This window comes from Chiloscyllium plagiosum, unplaced genomic scaffold, assembly GCF_037043375.1.
Source record: "Chiloscyllium plagiosum isolate Xiang-an unplaced genomic scaffold, Cpla_swu_hap1 HiC_scaffold_42, whole genome shotgun sequence".
NCBI classification, from domain to species: domain Eukaryota; kingdom Metazoa; phylum Chordata; class Chondrichthyes; order Orectolobiformes; family Hemiscylliidae; genus Chiloscyllium; species Chiloscyllium plagiosum.
The window spans coordinates 35,499,830-35,522,769 of NW_028270180.1; the positions used below are offsets into that span (position 1 = coordinate 35,499,830).

The 22,940-nt window shown below is 44.0% G+C and overlaps 1 protein-coding gene across 6 annotated transcripts in view; it reads right to left on the reverse strand.

Moving 5' to 3' along the window:
* Nucleotides 1–22,940, reverse strand: part of herc1 (HECT and RLD domain containing E3 ubiquitin protein ligase family member 1) — a 483,062-nt gene that overhangs the window by 412,161 nt on the left and 47,961 nt on the right. For all 6 annotated transcript variants that reach the window (XM_087981970.1, XM_087981969.1, XM_087981967.1 and 3 more), the window contains exons 2-4: nt 9,762–10,717; nt 2,053–2,148; nt 1,508–1,702 (exon numbers count right to left, since the gene is read on the reverse strand). In XM_087981970.1, coding sequence (XP_087838096.1) covers nt 1,508–1,702; nt 2,053–2,148; nt 9,762–10,691 — 1,221 coding nt within the window. In that variant the 5' untranslated portion in view covers nt 10,692–10,717. The remainder of the gene's footprint in view (nt 1–1,507; nt 1,703–2,052; nt 2,149–9,761; nt 10,718–22,940) is intronic.

Genomic DNA, 22,940 nt, shown 5'->3' on the forward strand with positions numbered 1-22,940 from the left:
TTTCGTGTCATCCGCAAACTTACTAACTGTACCTCTTATGCTCGCATCCAAATCATTTATATAAATGACAAAAAGTAGTGGACCTAGCACCGAATCTTGTGGCACTCCATTGGTCACAGGCCTCCAGTCTGAAAAATCAACCTCCACCACCACCCTCTGTCTTCTACCTTTGAGCCAGTTCTGTATCCGAATGGCTAGTTCTCCCTGTATTCAATGAGATCTAAACTTGCTAACCAGTCTCCCATGGACAGCCTTGCCGAATGCTTTACCGAAGTCCATCTAGATCATATTCACTGCTCTGCCTTCATTTGTCCCACTTTGTTACTTTTTCAAAAAACTCAATCAAGTTCATGAGACATGATTTTGCACACACAAAGCCATGTTGACTATCCCTAATCAGTCCTTGCCTTTCCAAATACATTCCAATCCTGTCCCTCAGGATTCTCTTCAACAACGTGCCCACACCAACATCAGGCTCACCGATCTATAGTTCCTCGATGGATCTTGCCAATGCAAACACTGCCGATGCCACTGGGTACTGCACCAGTTCAAAGTCTACTGTCGCTGTCATGAATCCATTTCAGGAACAACTCATTGATCCAAACACTGTTAATGCTATTGGCATTATCAGAATTGCACATCTAAGTAAATTTTAATGTTATGGCAGTTTCTCCCTCTATCACCCATGCAGGCAGTTTATTCCAGGTTCCCACCACCATCTAAATGAAAACATGTTTCTTCACAATCCCTCTAAACCTCACACCCTTTACATTAACTCTAAGGTCCACGTCATTGAGCTCTCTGTCAAGGGAAAAAGGTTCTTTTTACCATCCCCCCAATAATTTTATATAACTCAATCAGATCAGTCTGCACTGTTCCAAGGAAAGCAACCCCAGTCTATCCAATCTCCCTTCCTAACTAAAATGTGGTAACCCAGATTCTAGTAAATCTCTTCTGCACCCTTTCCAGTATAGTCAAATCGCTTCTGCAATATGTATTCCAGAACTGCACATAACACTCTAACAGTGGTCTAACCAACATTTTACATATTTCTGGCAATAGGTACCTGCTCTTAAACTCTACTTGCAGCTATAACTTGTCATTAAGAAATGAATTATGGTGATTATGAATTTAATATCTGCAGATATTAAAGACTGCATTTCAGCAAAGGAGGTAATGAATATCACATGAAACATCACCAATGACTGCAGCAGCAGTGTGGCCATAAAATAATTTGAATTAAGTAACTTAATATCAAAACCTATGTAAAACAACTGGCTTGTGAAATGTTTTTACTTTTTTTTTCATACAATCACATTTTCTTCTAGATATCCCAACCACTAAAGCACATGCAATGTGGTTAAGTTCACTGATCTCTAATAGAAACAGGAGCTATACCTATAGACAGCTGCTAGTTTCCTCGCAGTTTTACAAAGCACATCTATCATTACAAAAATATATCAAGTTGAGAAAGCATAAAATGGAATTGCATAAATATTATGCTTACTGTTTGAGCATCAGCAAAACTGGAAGCTAATTTTGGCTGCAGAATTTTTTCCTGTGTTCCCTCAACTAGTTGATGACTGCTGTTACTACCCCAAACATATACTTCACATGTTTCTGACACCACAGGAGCATCTCCGTTCTGTAAGCTATCAGGGCTAGCACATGTTCTGGAGTAGTCAGAAGCCATTCGACAAACCTATGAACAAAGAGTTAAGGAAAGTCATTAATTTCAAGCTTCATAATTCCAAATTACAAACTACAAATGGTCACATGGCTAATCTCAATGCTCGAAAAATACAGCACGCATGTACACACACTCACAAAGCAGGAAAAAATTAAGAAAAATACTTGCACCTCTATTCCAAACTAATATCCTTGCTTTAACTGAATCTATACTGCAAAAGCAATTTGATGGATATGTCAACATGCTGAAGGCATGGGAAAGTGCTTTATGAAATGCAGGTGTGCTTATTTTTCAAAATAAGTACTTTAAGCATAAAACATTGTTTCAAAATTATGAATAACCAAAGGAAATTTCCTACAAACCTCTTCAAAGAGGCACAGAGCTGCCTCATACAATGAACATAAACCATCGTGTGTCCTAGTGGGTTCTCGCCATTGACTCCTATCAGCTGATGCACCCTGTAAAAATCAAAGTTTGCACAGTTAAAAATATCAAATATAATTTAACATAGTTGGAGCCTGAACAACAAATTAGAAGCAGTCGTAAGTGAAGTCATTAGACAAGTGAAACAGCAAAACAACAAAACAGCACAAGTATATCTACCATTCAGAGAAAGAAACACCCAAAGACACTTCAAAAATAAGAAAGCGGAGTAAAGAAAGTGGCTAAGAACCCATCAAAAGAGGCATGTTCAGGGAAGAAGTGCATGGGTTTTGCCAGGAGCATTGTGAGTTAAGAGAAGTTAAAGTTGTCTTCAAGTGAACTGGAGAATGAGCATCCTACAACAGAAACTATGTTGACATGGTGCAAGCAAAGGTAAAGACAACACCAGATCTGACAATTTTAAAAAGTGGAAAGATTTCCCTCCTCCCCTTTGGTAGGGAAATCATTGGACCAATTCTGAGGGACAGGATTAATCAACACTTGGATAAGCAGATATTAATCAGGGATAGGCAGCATAGGTTTGTTGGAGGGAGATCCTGTCTATTTTAATTGAGTATACTTTTGGAAAGGTCACTCAATACATTGACGAGGGCAGTGCAGTTGATGTGGGTTACATGGCCTTCAGTAAGGCCTTTAACAAAGAACAAAAGAAAATTACAACACAGGAACAGGCCCTTCAGCCTTTCAAGCCTGTGCCGATCAAGATACTCTATCCAAACCTGTCACCTACTTTCTATGGAACTATATCCCTTTGTTTCCTGCCCATTCATGAATCTGTCTAAATACATCTTAAATGTCACTATCATGCACGCCTCTTCCACATCTGCTGACAACATGTTCCAGGCATCCACCACCCTCTACATAAAGAACTTTTCACGCATACCTCCCTTAAACTTTTCGCCTTGAACTCATGACTCCCAGTAATTGAGTCCGCACTATGGGAAAAAGCTTCTTGTTATCCACCCTGTGTATACATTTCATGATTTTATATATCTCAATCAGGTCCCCCTCAACCTTTGACTTTCTAATGAAAATAGTCTTAATCTACTCAACCTCTCTTCATAGCGAGTGCCCTCCATACCAGGCAACATCCTGGTGAACCGTCTCTGCACTTTTGCCAAAGCATCCACATCCTTTTGGTAATGTTTCGACCAGAATTATATGCAGTATTCCAAATGTGTCCACATGGCAAGGTTCCCCCATGGCAGGCTAGTCCAAAAGGTATGAGCCCCATGGGATCCAAGGAAAGTTGGCCAACTGGATCCAAAACTGCCTGTAAACATGAAGCATAGGGTGATGGCGAAGGGTTGGTTTTGAAACTAAAAGCCTGCGACCATTTAGATTACATTACATTACATTACAGTGTGGAAACAGGCCCTTCGGCCCAACAAGTCCACACCTACCCGCCGAAGTGCAACCCACCCATACCCCTACATTTACCCCTTACCTAACACCACGGGCAATTTAGCATGGCCAATTCACCCGAGCTGCACATCTTTGGACTGTGGGAGGAAACCGGAGCACCCGGAGGAAACCACACGGAGACACGGGGAGAACGTGCAAACTCCACACAGTCAGTCGACTGAGGTAGGAATTGAACCCGGGTCTCTGGCGCTGTGAGGCAGCAGTGCTAACCACCGTGCCACCGTGCCACCCACAGTGGTGTTCCACATAAATTAGTGCTTGTACCCTAGCTGTTTGTCATCGACAACTTGGATGTGACTTCAGAAGATATAATTACTAAGTTTGCACATCATGAGGAGGACGGTCTCAGGTTACAGCGTGATATTGACCAATTGGTAAATTGGGCAGAGAAAGGGCAGATGGAATTTAATCCTGGTAAGTGATGCCTTTTGGGAGGTCTAATTAGGGAAAATCACACACAATGAATGGTAAGTTTCTAGGGGGTAATGAGGAACTAAGAGACATTGGTGTACAAGTCCACAGATTCCTGAAAGTGTCAGCACAGGTAGGTGGATATAAGATGGGATGTTTGCCTTCATTAGCCAGGATGGTGAACATCGAAGCAGGCAAGTCTTGTTACAACTGGTTAGGCCACACTAATGTGTGCACTTCTGGTTGCCACACTAATGGAAGGATATGACTGTACTGTAGACGGTGCAGAAGGAGATTCAAAATGTTAAAAGAGATGAAAGGTCTTAGTTTTGAGAGATTGGAAAGTCTGAGCATATTGTCCCTGGAGCAGAAATAGTTGGCGGAGAGGTGGAGGAGGGGTGGGTGAGCGGGAGCAGGAACTGACTGAAACATACAAAATCAAGAGAGACATATATAGTGCAGATCATGAGAATCTTTTCCCCATGGTAGATCTCTAGCTTCCATGACTTGTTCCATAGCAAATACTGACGAGATATATGTGTTTAGGATCCCACCACAGCCTATGGCTCCACACATAGATGGAAAAGAGGACAGAAGAAAAGGCAGAGAACTTAGTGGCACTGTATAAAGACGACAATCTCTCCCTCAATGTCAGTAAAAGAAAGTGACGACTGCAGATACTGTAGATCAGAGTCAAGAGTGTGGTGCTGGAAAAGCACATATCAGGCAGCATCAGAGGAACAGGAGAATTGCCATTTCCGGATTCTCCGCTCAACTCCTGATGAAGGGCTTATGCCCGAAACGTCGATTCTCCTGCTCCTCGGCTTCGGCCTGACCTACTGTGCTTTTCCAGCACCACACTCTCGACTCTCCCTCAATGTAAACAAAACAAAGGAGGTGGTAATCAACTTCAGGAAGTATAGTGAGGGGGGGGGGGGGGGGGGGGGCGGTCATGTCCCTATCTATATCAATGGTGCTGAGATGGAGATGGTCGAGAACTACAAGTTCCTAGGAGTAATTATCACCAACGATCTATTCTGGTCCATTTGAATCGATGCTACAGTCCAGAAAGCATACCAATGCCTCTACTTCCTCAGAAGCCTAAGGAAATTTGGCATGTCCTCAATGACTCTTACCAATTTTTACAAATGCACCATAGATAGCATCCTATCAGAATGCACCACAGCATGCATGGCAACTGCTCTGCCCAAGACTGCAAGAAATTACAGAAAATTGCGAATGCAGCCCAATCCATCACTTAAACCAGCCTTCTATCCATTGATTCTGCCTTTACTTCCCACGGCTTTGGGAAAACAGCCAACACAATCAAGGACCCCAACCCAGATACTAATGTTTAACTACATGGACGAACTGATTCAAGAACAGCTTCTTTCCTGCTGTTATCAGACTTTTGACAACCCCTGAACTCCCAGCCTGCCTATACTGACAGAAGCCTCCATTCTTTTAGAACATAGAACATAGAACAATACAGCACAGAACAGGCCCTTCGGCCCACGATGTTGTGCCGAACATTTGTCCTAGCTTAAGCACCCATCCATGTACCTACCCAATTGCCGCTTACAGGTCACCAAAGATTCTGACTCTGCCACTCCCACAGGCAGCGCATTCCATGCCCCCACCACTCTCTGGGTAAAGAACCCACCCCTGACATCTCCCCCCCCCATACCTTCCACCCTTCACCTTAAATTTATGTCCCCTTGCAACACTCTCTTGTACCCAGGGAAAAAGTTTCTGACTGTCTACTCTATCTAGTCCTCTGATCATCTTATAAACCTCTATCAAGTCACCCCTCATCCTTCGCCGTTCCAACGAGAAAAGGCCTAGCACTCTCAACCTATCCTCGTACGACCTATTCTCCATTCCAGGCAACATCCTGGTAAATCTTCTCTGCACCCTCTCCAAAGCTTCCACATCTTTCCTAAAGTGAGGCGACCAGAACTGCACACAGTACTCCAAATGTGGCCTAACCAAAGTCCTGTACAGTTGCAACATCACTTCACGACTCTTGAATTCAATCCCTCTGCTAATGAACGCTAATACACCATAGGCCTTCTTACAAGCTCTATCCACCTGAGTGGCAACTTTCAAAGATCTATGAACATAGACCCCAAGATCCCTCTGTTCCTCCACCTACTAAGAACCCTACCGTTAACCCTGTATTCGGCATTCTTATTTGTCTTTCCAAAATGGACAAACTCACACTTGACAGGGTTGAACTCCATCTGCCACTCCTCAGCCCAGCTCTGCATCATATCTAAGTCCCTTTGCAGCCGACAACAGCCCTCCTCACTATCCACAACTCCACCAATCTTCGTATCATCTGCAAATTTACTGACCCACTCTTCGACTCCCTCATCCAAGTCATTAATAAAAATTACAAACAGCAGAGGACCCAGAACTGATCCCTGCGGAACTCCACTTGTAACTGGGCTCCAGGCTGAATATTTACCATCTCCTACCACTCTCTGACTTCGACCGGTTAGCCAGTTTTCTATCCAATTGGCCAAATTTCCCTCTATCCCATGCCTCCTGACTTTCCGCATAAGCCTACCATGGGGAACCTTATCAAATGCCTTACTAAAATCCATGTATACTACATCCACTGCTCTACCCTCATCCACATGCTTGGTCACCTCCTCAAAGAATTCAATAAAACTTGTAAGGCAAGACCTTCCCTTCACAAATTGTGCTGGCTGTCCCTAATCAAGCAGTGTCTTTCCAGATACTCATAAATCCTATCCCTCAGTACCCTTTCCATTACTTTACCTACCACCGAAGTAAGACTAACTGGCCTGTAATTCCCGGGGTTACCCCATTTCCTTTTTTGAACAGGGGCACAACATTCGCCACTCTCCAGTCCCCTGGTACCACCCCCGTTGACAGTGAAGACGAAAAGATCATTGCCAACGGTACTGCAATTTCCTCTCTTGCTTCCCACATAATCCTAGGATATATCCCGTCAGGCCCGGGGGACTTGTCTATCCTCAAGTTGTTCAAAATGTCCAACACATCTTCCTTCCTAACAAGTATCTCCTCTAGCTTACAAGTCCGTTTCACACTCTCCTCTTCAACAATACGGTCCCTCTCGTTCGTAAATACTGAAGAAAAGTACTCATTCAAGACCTCTCCTATCTCTTCTGACTCAATACACAGTCTCCCACTACTGTCCTTGATCGGATCTACCCTCATTCTCGTCATTCTCATGTTTCTCACATACGCATAAAATGCCTTTGGGTTATCCTTGATCCTATCCGCCAAAGATTTTTCATGCCCTCTCTTAGCTCTCCTAATCCCTTTCTTCAGGTCCCTTCTGGCTATCCTGTATCCCTCCACTGCTCTGTCTGAACCCTGTTTCCTCAACTTTATGTAAGCCTCCTTCTTCCTCTTTACAAGACATTTAACCTCCCTCGTCAACCAAGGTTCCCTTACATGACCATTTCTTTCCTGCCTGACAGGTACTTACGTATCAAGGACACGTCGTATCTGTTCCTTGAAAAAGTTCCACATTTCCATGACATCCTTCCCTGACAGCCTATGCTCCCAACTTATGCTCCTCAGATCCTGTCTTACAGCATCGTAATTACCCTTCCCCAATTGTAAAACCTACCCTGTTGCACGCACCTATCTCTCTCCATAACCAAGGTGAAAGTCACAGAATTGTGGTCACCATCACCAAAAGGTTCACCCACTAACAAGCCCATCACTTGTCCCGGTTCATTAGTGGGCGGCACGGTGGCACAGTGGTTAGCACTGCTGCCTCACAGCGCCAGAGACCCGGGTTCAATTCCCGCCTCAGGGGACTGACTGTGTGGAATTTGCACGTTCTCCCCGTGTCTGCGTGGGTTTCTTCCGGGGGCTCCAGTTTCCTCCCACAGTCCAAAGATGTGCAGGTCAGGTGAATTGGCCATGCTAAATTGCCCGTAGTGTTAGGTAAGGGGTAAATATAGGGGTATGGGTGGGTTACGCTTCGGCAGGGCGGAGTGAACTTGTTGGGCCGAAGGGCCTGTTTCCACACTGTAAGTAATCTAATCACCGAGTACCAAATCCAATATGGCCTCCCCTCTGGTCGGACAATCTACATACTGAGTTAGAAAAGCTTCCTGGACACACTGCGCAAACACCGCCCCATCCAATCTACTTGATCTAAAGAGCTTCCAATCAATATTTGGGAAGTTGAAATCGCCCATGACTACTACCCTGTGGCTTCTGCACCTTTCCAAATTCTGTTTCCCAATCTGTTTCTCCACATCTCTGCTGCTATTGGGTGGCCTATAGTAAACACCCAACAAGGTGACTGCACCTTTCCTATTTCTGACTTCAGCCCATACTACCTCCAGAACTGTAGGCAATACTCCAGCATGCCCTCACGGCTCTGAAATTCAATCTCTCAACCAATAAAAGCTAACACATCACATGTCTTCTTAACAACCCTACCAACTTGGGTGGCAACTTTCAGGGAACCATGTAAATGGACTTGAGATTAGGGCAGCACGGTGGCTCAGTGCCACAGACCCAGGTTCAATTCCAGCCTCGGGAAAGTGCGTGTGGAGTTTGCACATTCTCCCCATATCTGCGTGAGTTTTCTACCACAATCCACAGATGTGCAGGTTAGATGAATTGGCCGTGTTAAATTGCCCATAGTGTTCAGTGATGTGTAGGTTAAGTGCATTAGTCAGGGGTAAATATAGGGTAGGGGAATACGTCTGGGTGGGTTACTCTTCGGATGGTCAGTGTGGACTTGTTGGGCCAAAGGGCCTGTTTCCACACTGTAGGAATTCTAATTCTAACCTCTCTGCTCATCGATATTACTAAGAATCTTACCATTAGCCCAGTACTCTGCATTCCTGTTACTCCTTCCAAAGCAAATCACCTCACACTTTCCCACATTAAACTCCATTTGTCACCTCTCAGCTCAGCTCTGTAGCTTATCTATATCCCTCTGTAACCTACAACGTCCTTTGGCACTATCCACAACTCCACCAACCTTAGTGTCCTCCACAAATTTACTAACCCATCCTTCTATGCCCTCAGCCAGGTCATTTATAAAAATGACGAACAGCTGTGGTCCCAAAACAGATCCTTGCAATACACCACTAGAACTCCAGGATGAACATTTCCCATCAACCACCATCCTCTGTCTTCTTTCAGCTTGCCAATTTCTGATCTGTATTATTCTTTGTTCTTTCAGTAAATTGCTATTTTCTCATAGCAGTCTCTTAACTATCTGTTCAGCCTCACATTTTGCTAATCCAGGTTTTCCTTTTGTTAAAGATGATTTGGTCATTGCAACTTCAAACATGTGCTGGCCTTCTAACATCCTGGCAAGTAAGCTACAGCACATGATGTTGGTCATTAAAAGTCTTTGGCATCTTACCTGAAACCAGTTTCTGTTGAATTGTTTCCTCCAATATGATATGTTAATATTGCACTCCACAGCTAAGATTTTAAAAAAACCTTGTGGCTATCAAATAGGTGAAGTAATTTATTTGAATTTAACACCAGTGGCTCATAAACATCATTGTTTGCTCATTCTGACTGATTGATGAATTCTATTGTGAAATTTGTTTTACATGAAATACATCATTCAAAAGAAATAAATTCCTCCAAGTCAAACAAAAAATGTTTTTGACACATAAGATCCAATTCATGCAAAGAAATTGTTCATGAGAATCAAAACAAATTTGTAAATTATCAAACAATTAAGTTTGGATGAGGCAAGTGAATTAGATTATCTGATATGGGTACCAGGATATAGATTCCAAATACATACCAAAGAGCGTCTCATTTGTACAAGAATGTTCATGAAGCAATCATGACTGATCATTCCTTCTCGATTCATGGGCAGTTTTGTTTTCTCCATGGTGCTAACTACAGCCGATGCAGCCAAAGCCATTTCTATCCATTCCAGAAGATACCGTAGAGAACCACGTTGGGCTGCAAGTCCAAGTAGCAACTCTGAAGCTAATCTTCGTCCCAAAATATCTGCGCCCGAGTTTGGCATTGTGACTCCTTTTAAGAATGTTGTCACTTGGGACAAGCAGTCCAGTCCCATTGCTGGAATTTTACTTTCATTTGCTAAAGATAATGGTGGCAATGAGCTTATCACACCTATTGCTGTATGAATAACATCATTACAGAGGTTCAATCCTGGCACTGTTGAAGGCATCAGCCAACTCTGTCGTAATAGTGCAAACAATAGACTTAATCCGGTCCGAACTCCCATCTCTATTAGAGCATCCGTACTGGATCTTGGACGTTCACTTACAGAATGGATGTCCGTTGCTCCAGAACTACTTTCAGGTGAATGCTGTTGCTGCTTGACTTTACCTTTATCATGGTATTTGTTGGAAAGAGCATAAAAAACACGCTGTAACACCAACAAGCGCTTCCGAAGGGATGCTGCAAATGGAGAATCAGAGCAAACCATCTTCGCCAGAGCCAGCTGGCTACTAAGGAGAGCATCTAGATAGTGTTCTTGCTCATCGCTAGAGAGGGACTCACGTTCAAAATCTGGTAACTGAGGTCCCTTAAGGCAGAGTACCTGCTGTGGTAATGGTACCACTTCCTTACTGCTAACTAGCTTATTGTACAAAATAGAAACACCTTCTCTTGTGGCAATGGACTCACTGTCCTCCGTAATCCAAGAGCTATTGAGATGCTCTAACCATTTTAGCTTCACTGGTGGAATCATTAGTGCCATGGTTGGTCACTTTATTGCCATTAGTCCTAAAAGATAAAAAGGAAAATAATTATGTTTTGGTAAAATCACAAACAAACAATTCTTGCAAACTGAAATGATCCTTTACACTCAGTAAAAACCATGAAATCTAAAATGTCAAAATAAAAGGCCCTTCCGCCTGTCAAACACAAGCATTTATTCAAGTCCCAGTTTCCTGCCGTTTATGCCTTGGCACTGCAAATGCACATAAAATTAATAAATATTTAGATGAAATTTTCTGCCTCTGCCATCCTCACAGGCAGCAAGTTGCAAATTCCCACCACTACCCTGAATGGGAAAAGGTTTTCTCACATCCCTCTAAACCTCTTGCCCCTTACCTTAAATCTATGGCACCTGATTATTGATTTGTCAAACAAGTAGAGTAGCTCCTTCCTGTCTAAACCTCTCCTAACTTTGTACATCTCAATCATATCCCCTTCAGTCTCCTCTGCATCAAGAGCAGCAATCCTAATCTATCCAGTCTCTCTTCATAACTGAAAATCTCCTTTGCCCCCTCTCCACTGCAATCATCTCCTAATAAATTGGATTTCAGAACTGCACACAATACTGTAATTGGGGCTTACCAACAATTTATGTAAGAGCAAGCAAGGACTGCAGATGCTGGAAATCAGAGTCGAAAAGCGTGGTCCTGGAAAAGCAGAGCAGGTTTGGCAGCATCCAAGGAGTAGGAGAATCGATGTTTCGGGCATAAACCCTTCATCAGGGATGTGACGAAGGGCTTATACCCGAAACATCGATTCTCCTGTTCTTCAGATGCTAACTGGCCAACTGTTCTTTTCCAGCACCACACTTTTTGACAAACATTTATTTAGCTCCAGCTTAACCCTCCTGCTCTTAAACTCCATGCAATGGCTTATCATCATCAATGGCCCCTCACAGACAATGATGACTCTCTTCTCCTCTGAGGGTGAGTCTGCAGGTGATACACAGACCGATGCAGCGTCTGCAGGCTCTATTACACTTTGGGCTAATAAAGAGAAGTACCCAAATGCCTTCTTAACCACTATGTACCTGTCCACTATGTGAAGTGTCTGGTAGACATACATACCAAGGTCCATCTGATTCTCGAGCTTCTCAGGGTCCTACCATTCATCATGTATTCCCTTTGGGACACCACCCACACCCTCCACCTCCTCCATGATTTTTGCTTCCCCGGTCCCCAACGCCTTATCTTCATCATGGATATCCAGTCCCTATACACCTCCATCCCCCATCACGAAGGCCTCAAAGCCCTCCGTTCTTCCTTTCCCGCCGAACCAACCAGTACCTTTCCACTGACACCCTCCTTCGACTGACTGAACTAGTCCTCACTCTGAACAACTCTTTCCAATCCTCCCACTTCCTCCAAACCAAAGGAGTAGCCATGGGCACCCGCATGGGCCCCAGCTATGCCTGCCTCTTCCTAGGATACGTGGAACACTCCATCTTCCACAGCTACACTGGCACCACCCCCCACCTTTTCCTCCGCTACATCGATGACTGTATTGGCGCTACCTCGTGCTCCCACGAGGAGGTTAAACAGTTCATCCACTTTTAATAACACCTTCCACTCCAACCTCAAATTTACCTGGACCGTCTCAGACTCCTCCCTCCCCTTCCTGGACCTTTCCATTTCTATCTCGGGCAACCGACTTCCACCTCCTCCCACCCTGCCCCCTGTAAAAGCGTCATCCCATATTCCCAATTCCTTCGCCTCCGCCGCATCTGATCCCAGGAGGACCAATTCCAATACCGAACAACCCAGATGGCCTCCTTCTTCAAAGGCCGCAATTTCCCCTCAGATGTGGTTGATGATGCTCTCCACCACATCTCCTCCACTTCCTGCTCCTCCGCCCTTGAACCCCGCCCCTCCAATCGCCACCAGGACAGAACCCCCACTAGTCCTCTCCTACCACCCCACCAACCTCCAGATACATCGTATCATCCTTCGTCATTTCCGCCACCTCCAAACGGACCCCATCACCAAGGATACCTTTCCCTCCCCTCCCCTATCAGCGTTCCGGAAAGACCACGCCCTCCGCGACTCCCTTGTCAGGTCCACACCCCCCACCAACCCAACCTCCACTCCCGGCACCTTACCCTGCAACCGCAAGAAATACAAAACTTGCGCCCACACCTCCCACCTCAATTCCCTCCAAGGCCCCAAGGGATCCTTCCATATCCGTCACAAATTCACCTGCACCTCCACACACATCATTTACTGCATTTGTTGCACCCGATGTGGCCTCCTCTACATTGGGGAGACAGGCCGCCTATTTGCGGAACGTTTCAGAGAACACCTCTGGGACACCCGCACCAACCAACCCAACTGCCTCGAGACTGAACACTTTAACTCCCCCTCCCACTCCGCCAAGGACATGCAGGTCCTTGGCCTCCTCCATCGCTAGACCATGGCAACACGACACCTGGAGGAAGAGCGCCTCATCTTCCGCCTAGGAACCCTCCTACCACAAGGGATGAATGCAGATTTCTCCAGCTTCCTCATTTCCCCTCCCCCCACCTTATTTCAGTCCCAACCCTCGGACTCAGCACCGCCTTCTTGACCTGCAATCTTCTTCCCGACCTCTCCACCCCCACCCCCTCTCCGGCCTATCACCCTCACCTTAACCTCTTCCAACTATCGCATTCCCAATGCCCCTCCCCCAAGTCCTTCCTCCCTACCTTTTATCTTAGCCTGCTTGGCACACCTTCCTCATTCCTGAAGAAGGGCTTATGCCCAAAACATCGATTCTCCTGCTCCTTGGATGCTGCCTGACCTGCTGCGCTTTTCCAGCAACACATTTTTCAGCTCATCATGTATTCCCTTGCCATGTTGTCCTGCCCAACTGCATCACCTCACACTTTTCCAGATTGAAATCCCTCTGCCAGTGATCAGCCCATCTGAGCAGCCCACCTTGATGTTGTAGAACAGATCCTAAAGCCCATCTGTACAAACAGTGAGAAACACCTGACAATCAACCTAACCCCATTTACCAGCAACTGGCCCATAGCCTTGAAATGTTACGATATGCTAAGTCCAGGTACTTTTAAAAAGGATGTGAGGCAATATGCTCCTAGGTAGCGCATTCCAGAATTCACAACCTTCTGAGTAATAAGATTTATCCTCACATCCCAATTAAACTTTCTGTCCCTCATCTTGAACCTGTGTCCTTTTTGACTGACTCTTCAACTAAGGGGATAGTTGCTCCTTATCCACTCTGTCCATGCCTGTCATAATCTTGTTCACCTTAAATAGATTGCCCCTTGTCTTCTCTGTTTCAACAAAACCAACCCAAGTCTATCCAAACTTCCCTCATAACTTAAATTTTTCAGCCCAGATAGCATTCTGGTCAATATCTTCTGCACCCCCTCCAATGTAATCCCATCCTTCCTATAATGTGGCAACGAGAACAGCACATAGTATTGTGTAGCAGCTGTGGTCTCACCAAAGTTCTATACAACTCCAACGTGACTTTTGGGCATTTGGTGATACAAGCCTTGAATGGTAAAGGGAAGTATCCCGTATGCCTTTTCCACCACCATAGTAACATGCTCTTCCGCCTTCAGGGATTGTGGACAAACACCCCAAGGTGCCTTTTTCCACAGTACTTCCTCGTGCCATGCCGTTCATTGAATGCTTCCTTGTCAAATTAAAGATGTGTAAATTCTACCTGCAACTTATTGCTCATTTGACCATCCTAGTTACATACTCTTGTAGCCCAAGACACTCAATTGTACTGTTGACCACACAACCAATCTTTGTCGTCTGCAATCTTAGTAAGCTGAAGTTATCCTCCTCACTTTTTGCCACCTCACCAATTTTTGCATCGTCCGCAAACTTAATCAATCGTCCAACATTCAAGTTTACGATGTAAAATTAAATAGAAATTATAATTATTTTTACATACAACAGTTTTGAAAAATTATTTTTCCTTAGCCTTATCTAGTGGATAATTTACAATGAAACATCTTCATGAGCAAATGTATATGTAAAGAAGTAACACTATCAACTGCATCCTTGAACACGGGTGAGGTCCCGGAGGACTGGAGAATTGCTAATGTTGTCCCCTTTTGAAGGGTAGCAGGGATAATCCAGGTAATTATAGACCGGTGAAGTCTGATGTCACTGGTACGGAATCTGCTGCACAACATACTGAGGGATAGGGTCTACTCCTATTTGGAAGAAAATGGGCTGACCAGTGATAGGCAACATGGTTTTGTGCAGGGAAGGTCATGTCTTACAAACCAAATAGAATTCTTTGAGGAAGTGTCAAAGTTGATTGATGAGAGAAGGGCTGTAAATGTCATATACATGGACTTTAGTACGGCATTGAATAAGGTTCCCCATGGCAGGCTGATTGAGAAGGTGAAGTCACATGAGGTCCAGAGTGCACGAGCTAGATGGACAGACATCTGGCTGGTCAACAGGAGACAGACAGTAGTAATGGAAGAGAGTTTCTCAAAATGGAGACCTATGACCAGTGGTGTTTCACAGGGATCTGTGCTGGGACCACTGTTGTTTGTGATTTACATAAATGATTCGGAGGAAGGTGTAGGCAGTGTGACTAGCAAGTTTGTAGGTGACACTAAGATTGATGGGGTAGCAGATAGTGAAGGGGACTATCGGAAAATACAACGGAATATAGATAGATTGGAGAGTTGGGCAGATAGAGTTCAATCTGGGCAAATGCAAGGTGATGCATTTTGAAAGATGCAAGAGTGAACTATATAGCAAATGGAAAAGTCCTGAGGAAAATTAATGTACAGAGACATCTGGGTGTTCAGGTCCATTGTTCCCTGAAGGTGGCAAAGCAGGTCAGTAGAGTGGTCAAGACAACATGCTTTCCTTCATCGGACAGGATGTTGAGTACAAGAGTTGGCAGGTCATGTTACGGTTGTATGAGACTTTGGTTCAACTAGAGACAGTGAGGTCTGCAGATGCTGGAGATCAGAGTTGAGAGGGTGTCCCTGAAAAAGCATTCTTGATGAAGGGCTCCGATCCGAAATGTTGATTTTCCTGCTCCTCAGATGCTGCCTGATCTGCTGTGCTTTTCCAGCAACACACTCTCAATTAAGACTTTGGTTGGGCCACATTTGGAATACTGCGTACATTTCTGGTCACCACATTACCAAAAGGATGTGGATGCTTTGCACAGGGTGCACAGGAGGTTCACCAGGATGTTGCCTGGTATGGCTAGCTATGAAGACAGGTTAAGTAGATTAGGATATTCATTAAAAAGACAGAGGTTGAGAGGGTACCTGATTGAGGTCAACAAAATTATGAAGTATAGACAGGGTGGATAGCAAGGAGTTTTTTTTCCCCCAGAGTGGAGGACTCAGTTACCAGGGGTCACGAGTTCAAAGTGAGAGAGGAAAAGTTTAGGGGAGATACGCTTGGAAAGTTCTAGATGCAGAGGGTGGTGGGTGCCTGGAACGTGTTGTCAGCCCAAGTGGTAGGGGCAGGCACAGGGATAGTGTCATTTAAGGTGTATCTACTAAGATTACATGGTTCATGAGTTAATGACACTGATGTTATACTAACAGAGTGTAACAGATATGATTTAAATTTTCTACTACTTTTACGCAGCTTGATTATTCCATATCTCTAAATCTTGTGTGTACATATGCAGAATGATTTATCTTTGCGACTAGCTCACTAATTGTCTGGTCTCTTCATCCCTGCACAAATATCTTCCTTTTCTTTTCAATCAATAGATGGGGGATTACTGGCTGCACCAGCATTTATTACCCATCCTTTGTTGCTCTTGAGCTGCATTCTTGAACTATGTCAACTTATAGGCTATATGTAGAGACACAATGCCATTAGGAAATGACATCCAGCATTCTGACCAGGAAACACTGAAGGAACAGCAATATATTTCCAAGTTAGGATGGTAAGTGACTTGGAGAGAAACCTGCAGGTGTTGGTGTTTCCATGTATCCATGACCAGCATGTTCTACAGGGATTGGTGCAGGGTGTACTTCTGTTTGTCATTTTATATAAATGATTTAGTTGAGAACATAGAAAGCTTGGTTAGTAATTTCTTAGATGACACTCGGTTGTGTAGTGCACAGTGAAGGAGGATATTAAGGACAAAAGGATAACTAGGGAGAGAATAAGGTCAGCAAGGCGGCATTTATGTGGAGCTGCAGGAGATGGGGTTGTTGCTAAACGAGTATTTTGCATCAGTGTTTACTGTGGAAAAGGATATGGAAGATATAGAATGTAGGGAAATAGATGGTGGCATCTTGCAAAATGTCCAGATTACAGAGGAGGAAATGCTGGATGTCTTGAAAGGCATAAGAGTGGATAAATCCCCAGGACTTGATCAGATGTACCTTAGAACTCTGTGGGAGGCTAGGGAAGTGATTGCTGGGCCCCTTGCTGAGATATTTGTATCATCGATAGGCACAGGTGAGGTGCCGGAAGACTGGAGGTTGGCTAATGTGGTGCCACTGTTTAAGAAAGATGGTAAGAACGAGCCAGGGAACTATAGACCTGTGAGCCTGACATCTGTGTGGGCACTTTGTTGGAGGGAATCCTGCGGGACAGGATGTACATGTATTTGGAAAGACAAGGACTGATTAGGGATAGTCAACATGGCTTTGTGCGTGGAAAACCATGTCTCACAAACTTGATTGAGTTTTTTGAGGAAGTAACAAAGAGGATTGATGAGGGCAGAGCGGTAGATGTCTATATGGACTTCAGTAAGGCGTTCGACAAGGTTCCCCACAGGAGACTGATTAGCACGGTTGGATCTTATGGAATACAGGGAGAACTAGCCATTTGGATACAGAACTGGCTGAAAAGTAGAAGACAGAGGGTGGTGGTGGAGGGTTGTTTTTCAGACTGGAGGCCTGTGACCAGTAGAGTGCCACAAGGATTGATCCTGGGTCCACTAATTTCCATCATTTATATAAATGATTTGGATGTGAGCATAAGAGGTATAGTTAGTAAGTTTGCTGATGACACCAAAATTGGAGTTGTAGCGGACAGCGAAGAAGGTTACTCAGATTACAATGGGGTCTTGACCAGATGGGCCAATGGACTGAGAAGTGGCAGATGGAGTTTAATTTAGATAAATGTGAGGTGCTGCATTTTGGGAAAGCAAATCCTAGCAGGAATTAAACACTTAATGGTAAGGTCCTAGGCAGTATTGCTGAACAAAGAGACCTTGGAGTGCAGATACATAGCTCCTTGAAAGTGGTGTCTTAGGTAGATAGGATAGTGAAGAAGGCTTTTGGTCAGAGTATGGAATACAGGAGTTGGGAAGTCAAGTTGCAGCTGTACAGGACATTGGTTAGGCCAGTGTTGGAATATTGCGTGCAATTCTGGTCTCCTTCCTATCGGAAAGGATGTTGTAAAACTTGAAAGGGTTCAGAAAAGATTTACAAGGATGTTGCCAGGATTGGAGGATTTGAGCTGTAGGGAGAAGCTGAACAGGGGCTGTTTTCCCTGTAACTTCGGAGGCTGAGGAGTGACCTTATAGAGGTTTACAAAATTATAATGGGCATGGATAGGGTAAATAGACAAAGTCTTTTCCCTGGGGTGAGGAAGTCCAGAACTAGAGGACACAGGTTCAGGGTGAGAGGGGAAAGATATGAGAGAGACCTAAGGGTCTTTTTCACACAGAGGGTGATCGGGTATGGAATGAGCTGCCAGAGGATGTGGTGGAGGCTGGTACAATTGCAACATTTAAGACGCATTTGGATGGGTATATGAATAGAAAGGGTTTGGAGCCGGGTGCTGGTAGGTGGGACTAGATTGGGTTGGGATATCTGGTCGGCATGGTTGGATCAAAGGGTCTGTTTCCATGCTGTTCATCTCTATGACTCTATTACTCTATACATGAATGAGCAGGGAGCAAAGGGATACAGACCCTTAGAAAATAGACGACAGGTTTAGATAGAGGATCTGGATTGGCGGAGGCTTGGAGGCTTTGTTCCTGTGCTGTAATTTTCTTTGTTCGTTGCATCCATCCCATATCCTGTATCTCCATTTTGACTACCGTATAGTGACAACTGGACTCATCCTGTCATCATCTTCTGTCTCAACTGCCAGTACACACAGCTGGTCATCTGCCATCCACTATATGCAGCTTCCCTCTGTTTCGCTATGTCATCTTTGTTCAAAGTTAAAAAATCACAACACCAGGTTATAGTCCTACTACAGGTTTAATTGGAAGCACTCACTTTCGGAGCACTGCTCCTTCATCAGGTAATTGTGGAGTGCACAATTGTAAGACACAGAATTTATAGCAAAAGTTTACAGTGTGATGTAACTGAAATTATACATTGAAAAATACCTTGATTGTTTCTTAAGTCTCTCATCTGTTAGGATGAGCATGACAGTTTCACTTCTTTCATATGTAAATCACAAAACTTTTTTTAAAAAAGTTACATTCTCAGGTTAACTGTAACAATTGGTGTCAGGCCAGATAAGATGTTGAAGGTGTTAGCCCTCTGTGTTCTGTTGGTTGCGCCATAATATTTAGACTGATTAGATTAGATTAGATTACTTACAGTGTGGAAATAGGCCCTTCGGCCCAACAAGTCCACACCGACCCGCCGAAGCGTAACCCACCCAGACCCATTTCCCTACATTTACCCCTGCCCCTAACACTACAGGCAATTTAACATGGCCAATTCACCTTTTTTGGACTGTGGGAGGAAACCGGAGCACCCGGAGGAAATCCACGCAGACACAGGGAGAATGTGCCTGAGGCAGGATTTGAACACAAGTCTCTGGCACTCTGAGACAGCAGTGCTAACCACTGTGCCGCCCAATGAATTAACAGAGTTGTACTATGTAGGACACAACCACCTGATGAAGGAGCGGCACTTACAATTAAATCTGCTGGACTATAACCTGGTGTGTGATTTTTAATTTTTAAAAAAAGTTTTGTGATTTACGTATGAAAGAAATGAAACTATCATGCTCATCGTAACAGATGAGAGACTTAACAAACAATCAAGGTATTTTTTCAACGTATAATTTCAGTTACATCACACTGTAAACTTTTGATGTAAATTCTGTGACTTACAATTTTGTACTCCAAAATTACCTGATGAAGGAGCAGTGCTCCAAAAGCTAGAGCTTCCAATTAAACTTGTAGGACTATAATCTGGTGTTGTGAGATTTTTAACTTTGTACACCCCGGTCCTTCACCGGCATCTCCAAATCATCTTTGTTCATTTTTCTATCAGGGTTCTCAATTACTCTTCCTTGGACTGTCGCTGCAATGCAGAACAGCACACATTTGTTTCTTCCCCACGACAATGATTTTTGTCTGCTATTTTCCAATTTATTTGGATATATCCAATTTGATATCCTCTATGCGCAGAGGATAAAATACAGACTTTGTGACCATTTCAGACTTCTGTACTCCATGCACAAGCATAACAAGGCTGTTCAATGAAGTGAAAATACTTATCAGCCATGATCAAATTGAAAGGTGGAATAAGTATCCTTGTTTGCCTATGTTCTTAAACAACATTAAAACTTCTTTGAGGCTATCATTATAATCCTCTCTCCCATTGTTATATCAACAGACTTATTATGGTGTAGTAGGCAATTTGGCCCACCTTGTCTGAACCTGCATTTTAATTTGGTGTCAGTCATTTCTACTCAAATTTTCTCTTCGTCTTCTCCTGTCCAAGGAAAACAATTTCTCCTCATTACTGAAGTATCACATCCTGGAAACATTCTTGTAAGCCTCTTCTGCACTTTCTGTCATGTGTTCGTATCCTTTCGTATTCTAGTTGAGGTCCAACCTACGTCTTAGATTAAATTCATTGTAATTCCACTGCTTTTGTTCTCTATATCCTTACTTACGAAGCCTAGAAGATATCTTAATGTCTATTTTCTGTAAAAAAAAATCTATTGTATTGTTATGAATACTGCCACCTTTAATGACTTAAATATTTTAAGTTAAACTTGAGACCTGATAAGGGAAAGGGAAATATGCTCGAAACATCCATTCTCCTGCTCCTCAGACGCTGCCTTACCAGCTGTGCTTTTCTAGCCCCGCACACTCTACTTCGATCTCCAGCATCTGCAGGCCTCACTTTCTCCTCCCTAATGAGGTGCCTCCAAGGATATGGAAAGAAGCGAGAATGGAAATTGTATACATACTACCAATTATTTTTCAATCATCGCTGGATTTGGAAGAGGTTCTGGAAGACTGGAGAATTGCAAACCTAAAAGTAGGTCTCTGCTTCTTTATAGTCTTCAGTATTCTTTATTTCATTCCATATGTCCATGCTCTTTGTACCACAGTCGAACAAACTTCACACTTCTCCATATTAAACATCATCTACCATCTGTCTGCCCAGTCCACCAACTTGTCCACACTGTCCTCTTCACAATTTGCAATTGCCCCAAGTCATGGTCCATATAGATAGGAAGAGAGATGGGGATTTAAGGCAGAAATTCAGGAAGCTTAGAGCTAGGATGAACAGAGTTGTTGTCTCTGGTTTGTTGCCAGTGCCACGTGCTAGTGAGGTGAGGAAGAGGGAGAGAGAGGAGTTGAACACGTGGCTACAGGGATGGTGCAGGAGGAAGGGTTTTGGATTCTTGGATAATTGGGGCTCTTTCTGGGATAGGTGGGACCTCTACAAGCAGGATGGTCTTCATCTGAACCAGACGGGTACCAATATCCTGGGGGGGGGGATTCGCTAAGGCTATTGAGGTGGGTTTACACTAATACAGCAGGGGGATGGGAACCAAAATTGTAGTTTGATATAGAAAAGGTTGAGAGTAGGGAGGTCCGAAATCAAGTTTCAGGGACACAAGATGGCACCGGCCAGCAAGAGGTTGGTTTGAAGTGTGTCTACTTCAATGCCAGGAGCATCCGGAGTAAGGTGGGTGAACTTCCAGCATGGGTTGGTACCTGGGACTTCAATGTTGTGGCCATTTCGGAGACATGGATAGAGCAGGGACAGGAATGGTTGTTGCAGGTTCCAGGATTTAGATGTTTCAGTAAGAACAGAGAAGATGGTAAAAGAGAGGGAGGTTGGCATTATTGGTCAAGGACAGTATTACAGTTGCAGAAAGGATGTTTGGGGACTCGTCAACTGAGGTAGTGTGGGCTGAGGTTAGAAACAGGAAAGGAGAGGTCATTCTGTTAGGAATTTTCTGTATGCCTCCGAATAGTTCCAGAGGTGTAGAGGAAAGGATAGCAAAGATGATTCTCGATAGGAGTGAGAGAGACAGGGTAGTTGCCATGGGGGACTTCAACTGTCCAAATATTGACTGAGAACACTATAGTACGAGTACTATAGATGGGTCAGTTTCTGTCCAGTGTGTGCAGGAGGACTTCTTGACACAGTATGTAGACAGGCTAAGGGGCGAAGCCACATTGGATTTGGTACTGGGTAATGAGCCTGGCCAGGTGTTAAAATTTGGAAGTAAGTGAGCACTTTGGTGATAGCGATCACAATTCTGTTATGTTTACTTTTGTGATAGAAAGGGATAGGTGTACACCACTGGGCAAGAGTTACAGCTGGGGGAAAGGAATTTACGATGCGATTCGGCAAGATTTACAAAGCATAGAATGGGGAAGGAAACTGCAGGGGATAGGCACATTAGAAATGTGGAGCTTATTCAAGGAAAAGTTACTGTGTGCCCTAGGTAAATATGTACCTGTCAGGCAGGGAGGAAGCTGGAGAGCGTGAGACGTGTGGTTTACGAAGGAAGTGGAATCTCTGGTCAAGGGGAAGAAGATGACGACTTATGTTAGGATGAGATGTGAAGGCTCAGTTAGGGTGCTTGAGGGTTACAAGGTAGTCAGGAAAGACCTAAAAAGAGAGCGCTCAGAAGACCCAGGAGGAGACACGAGAAGTTGTTGGCGGATAGGATCAGGGGAAACCCTAACGCTTTCTATAGGTATTTAAGGGATAAAAGAATGACAAGAGTAAGATTAGGGCCAATCAAGGATAATAATGGGAAGTTGTGTGTAGAGTCAGAGGAAATAGGAGAAGCACTGAATGAATATTTTTCAACAGTATTCACTCTAGAAAATGACAATATTATTGAGGAGAATACTGAGATACAAGCTACGAGACTAGGTGGGATTAAGGTTCACAAGGGAGAGGTATTAGAAATCCTGCAGAGTGTGAAAACAGACAAGTCCCTTGGGCCAGATGGGATTTATCTTTGAAGAGAAAATGAGGTCTGCAGATGCTGGAGATCAGAGATGGAAATGTGTTGCCGAAGAAGGGCTAATGCCC